Below are 5,343 nucleotides of genomic sequence, written 5' to 3' on the forward strand. Positions count from 1 at the left end.
CCCGGCCTCTCTTTTTTTTTTTTTTTTTTTAGCTTAGATTCTAATCTTCACTCTGCCAACTTCTCAACTCTGGCTATTTTCCAATTATACCCCAACCCCTAAGCCATGTAACTCTTCAAAGTTTTTGTTCGTTTTTACAACTGCTCATTAAGACATCCTACACCTTAGCAAAAAGATCACACATATTTCTTCAATGCTTTGGAGCCACAGTCATGCATTCAAAATTTATTTTATCTCTACTCCCACCCTTCCTCCACCCAAACTTATCCTTGGGTTTTCACTGATTAGTGCTTTCAAGCCTGCCTGCCTTAGTTCATGAAGCTCCTCCTCTGGTACTGGGATAAACACTTGCATTACTATTTTAAAGGCTATCATTACTCTTTATCTGTGAAGAGTAGAACATGAAGAAATCTACTTTATTCAGATATTCTCTAGATTCCTAAAGATTAGAGATAATTTCTCATTCTTCTAGGAGTACTTACTTCAGGAAGCATCCAGATAAAAGGTAAGGTACAAATACTCTTTCTAATTGTTTGTATTTTACAAATCTAATCTTATGAATATACTTGTCTTGACTAGAAGTTTGCAATCAAATTTAATTAGAATTAAGAAATTTCTTTGGTTTCATCTCAGTAAAAAAAAGATAGTGTAAATAGAGGGACAAAATAAGATTTTTTTCCACACTTTTAAGTTAACTTGTAAGATAAAATTCTGAAATAACACCCTACTTACTTCCTTTGAGAGTTACAAAGCCATTATATTCACATTTAAATGCTATTATTCAATAAATGTATATGTATAAATATTATATGCATGTGTGCATATATCTATGTATTAGACATATATATATGAACATTGTACGCTAAGCCATGTTTCTGTTTGAAGACTGCATGTTTATGTATTGTTACAAGAATATTTTTACTTCATGTACTTTTTTAGAGCTGAATCATTTCCTTTCTATGAAAAAGCAGGTTAACATGTAAGAACAAGGCAGAAAGCATTTCCTTTAAATATTTAAACTACTTGTTCTAAAAATAATCTATTCAAGAACTATTTCTACCCCACCCAATCATTTAAACTAAGAAACAAGACTAACAATTTAGAGAGATTATTAATTATTTAATTTCTATTTGGAAAAGACTATCATAACTTTGATTCAATATTGTAATTGCACAGGAAATGATTACTATGCAAACTAGATTTTGATTTAATTAACATAGGATTTTTAGAATTGAGCTACTAGATTCTGATACTATTCTTTGTTTTCATTTTCAAAGCCTTAGTATCCTCAATGCTTAAGTTTCATAATGAAACTTAGTTATGATAAACAAATGTTTCATTTTATAAAGTTCATTTCAAATGTCTAAGGGTTTATCATCATCTCATTGTTTATCTTGGGAAATATCTCAAGTGTCACGTTGCTTGAAAAGAAGTTAAATAAGTATATATCAGATGTACTTTATGCAAATATTTCTTTTAGCTAAAAGTCTTTCTATTCTGGTCAAACTTACAATCATGACAATTATATTTTTTGTATCTCAAAATTAAAAGTTTACTATTATATCACCACGAAAAATAAAGGCAACTGAATAAAGATACTTAATTAGTACCAGCTAGTTAGTTGAAAGAATGTGTCATAATAAATGCCCAGATTTTCTCCAAATCCAGAATGTCAAACCCTGCATTAGGATATGGAATTTAAGATCTCAAAGATATGATTTCTTTGTGCTTGTTTTTTTCTATCAAAACTAGTTTATAGTTGTAATTATTTTCTCTTCTTTCAGAAATATGATTAATGAGGTAGAGAAAAGAATGGTAATTTAGAAATATCTCAGGCAGCTCTGCCCAACAGAACCTTCTGTGATGAGGAAAACACTCTAAATCTGTCCAATTGGGTAACCATGAGCTACATGTGGCCATGGGACATCTGAAATGTGATACAGCACTTGAGAAATTAAATTTGTAATTTTATGTAATATTAATTAATTTAAATTTATATATGGCATGTGTTAGTGGCTACTACATTGAACAGTTTATGTCTAAGTTATTAAAATTATTAAACCTTTTCATTTACAAATACTTTTGATATGGAGAAAAGTGGCTTCTTCAACAGCAACAAATAAAGATTAGTAGTTGAGTGCTAATTAGGAATGACTGTTGTCCTAATATGTACCTTTTTCTACCATCATAAAAAATTAACAAAGTCCTATTTTTCACATGGCACAGGATGTCATCTTTATACAATCCAAGAAAACAATGGTTTAGATTTTCCTAAAAGATAAGCAAAATTAATTATACATATGAATTAAATAAATTACTAATTATATTCTTTTTTTTTTTTTTTTTGAGACAGAGTTTCTCTCTTGTTGCCCAGGCTGGGGTGCAATGGCACAATCTCGGCTCACCACAACCTCTGCCTCCTGGGTTCAAGCTATTCTCCTGCCTCAGCCTCCCGAGTAGCTGGGATTACAGGCATGTACCACCATGCCTGGCTAATTTTGTATTTTTAGTAGAGATGGGGTTTCTCCATGTTGGTCAGGCTGGTCTTGAACTCCAGATCTCCGGTGATCTGCCAGCCTCAGCCTCCCAAAGTGCTGGGATTATAGGTGTGAGCCACCGCGCCCGGCCAATTTATATTCTTTACAAGCAAAAAAATAAGGAAACACTGTGGTGGTGAAAATAAAAAAGATGCTATTGAAATTTCATAGTTAAATCTTCAAATCCATCAGGGAATAGTCTATGAGGAGAATGAAGCTTCAAGAGTTGAAAGAGTACGAATCAGAAATGATTTAGAAGAAGGATATTCCAGGTATAATGTGTATCTTTTTACAGAAAGGTAGATGTATGTTTAGTTGACAAATTACATTTTCGTAAGAAACAGTGGATTTATCTGAGTAGTAACAAAATGAGGAAATAAAATGGTTGAAGATTTTAGAAACTGATTCTTCATCCTATTCTGATTTTTAAGTCTTTAGGTGATTCTTTCAAATATATATTAGAAAATTAAAAGGACTTTTAAACCTGGTTGTTTTGAAGTCTCTCAGAGCTGTAGAGATGTATTCAGATAAATGTTTTTCCATGAGTGCTACTCTGATCCAGGCTCTACCCTAAAAGGAAGAAAAAAGAATCAAATATAAAAAAAATTAAAAAAATATTTTGTCACTGTGCCATCAAAATATAAGTATTTTAATATGTAAAACAGCCATTCAAAATATACATTTGATAACAACTAAGAAAATATTTAAGTAGATAAAATAGATAAATTTTGATTATCTAGAGTATATATTTTGTTTTTCTGAATAGGTAGGATACAGCATGTCAAACTAACTTTCTGTCCTCTGAAGGGACAGAACATTAATGCTGAGCTACTTGGGTTAGAGACTTCTTTTGAATTACATAATGTAATTATATAGCTCTCTACTTCAATACCCCAAATCAACAAACTAATTAAAATGAGCCCTCTCATAAATCATGAAAAACAGAGTTCTCTCTCATTAATAAAGATAATCAGTCTTAACATCACTTATTTAACAAAATTTTCAATCCTGTCCTTCCAGTGGGAAGTTTTATACAACTAGTAATAAAATCCAAATTTCATGATTTATCATGAATCCAAATCATGAGTTATTGAATTTGGTGTCCCCAGAGAATTCTAAAAGCTATTACCAAATATTTAAACTAGAAAAACAAACAACAAAAAACAGAAGCCAGCAATTCTAGCACAGAATCACAGAAACAGACAATTCTTATTAAATGTAATTAATTTTCTTATGGACTTTCTATTTAGAACGAAAGAATATAAGAGATCATATTTGTAAGTAAGAATTTTATAAGTCAATTATTTTCATTTTCACTCAACTCTTTCACAAATCTCTAAAAAACTTCATGAAGACTGAATATATAAAAAATCAAAACACTGCAATGGCAGTATAAAGGTGACACTAATCAATATACATGATTGTCAACTGCCAGAAAGGGAAAAAAAAACATACTCTAGAAACATCTACAAGTGTAGTGAATTCAGCAAACTCTGGGATAGGAAAAGTCACAAAGGAGTCAATCTAGGCAGTAGTAGAATGCAGGCTAGAAGCAGCAGTACTACTACTGGGAAGAAAACGAACGATATGGGTGTGGTTAGCATGCAAGTCAATTTACCTATCAAGCTCAACATCCCTTTTAGCTTAGCTGTGGTTGATTGGAACCGAGGAAGGAAGAGGCAAGCTACCGGCTGGCCAGTAGTCTCAAAATTCTCTCTTGAAATTTCATCTAAAAGACACAGAAACTAATAGTGGTGTCTTGAATCAAAAGGTTACAATTTCACCAATGAAGTCAGGAAAATTGCTCTCCAGAGAAAATTCAGCACAGGAGTCTATGCTGTTACTAGATAAGAAATGTAGGGAAAATCTTCCTTCCTGATTTATTAATTTCAATCCACACAAAACTGGGCTGCATTTAGTTTCCTGTATTTGAATGTGTATGAAATTCTGTTACATTGTAAGGATAAGTCGCGCTAATTTTAACGGTTTCCTTTCTTTAACAAAGGAACTTTCACTAGCACAGAAGATAAACAGACTTATAAAGATTGTTTGGGTCAAGAAGTAGAACAACTTAAAAACTAGATTAAGGAATTTAGACCTTTTCAGTTGGTAATAGTGATCCATAAAATGAAGGTTTATGAAAAAATAAATAAGTAAAAGTAGTCAACACTTAAAAATGTAATTAATATGTGCTAAGCCCTGTTTTAAGAGCTTTATATACATTAAGAAGATAAGTAATTCTCCCAGTAATTGTGTGAGTTAGGTTACAACACTATCCCTACTTTATGCACAAATGAAAAAGACACAATTAGAAGAGAAGAAATTCATTTTACTACCACCAAACTGACCAGCCTAATTATGTTAATACCTATACACTCCACCTTCTTTCCTGTTTCAGGGAATGAGCTGTCAGCATTTAAGAGAGTTAAAAAAAAAAAAAGAAAGAAAAAAAAAGCAGAGTAGGAAAATTAAAATTCAATTATAAATATCTGACAGACAACTCTTATCCATAAAATACAATGAATTTTAAAACCTGTAAGAAGAAAACAATTTAAAATGGGTTTGCAATGCGATGATTTTAACTATAGATTACATTGCTTTAGCAAATATTAGATATTCAGATATTTCCACGCTTTTTGTGTTAGTTTTGGTGAGAAATTTTTTAAAAGAAACTTCCCATTTCTTCTAAATTTTCAAATTTATATAATAGATGTGAAGTTATTCGTAATATCCTTTTTCAGGATTTTTAATGTCTGTGAGATATACACACTTGGCCTCTTCTTCATTCCTCATATTGGTAATTTAT

The 5,343-nt window shown here is 31.2% G+C and overlaps 1 protein-coding gene across 2 annotated transcripts in view; it reads right to left on the reverse strand.

Moving 5' to 3' along the window:
• RUNDC3B (RUN domain containing 3B) overlaps positions 1 to 5,343 on the reverse strand; it is a 199,866-nt gene that overhangs the window by 106,609 nt on the left and 87,914 nt on the right. For both annotated transcript variants that reach the window (XM_017851665.1, XM_017851655.1), the window contains one exon: positions 3,022 to 3,107. In XM_017851665.1, coding sequence (XP_017707154.1) covers positions 3,022 to 3,107 — 86 coding nt within the window. The remainder of the gene's footprint in view (positions 1 to 3,021; positions 3,108 to 5,343) is intronic.

Source organism: Rhinopithecus bieti, unplaced genomic scaffold (genome assembly GCF_001698545.2).
Source record: "Rhinopithecus bieti isolate Rb0 unplaced genomic scaffold, ASM169854v2 scaffold_1558, whole genome shotgun sequence".
NCBI lineage: Eukaryota > Metazoa > Chordata > Mammalia > Primates > Cercopithecidae > Rhinopithecus > Rhinopithecus bieti.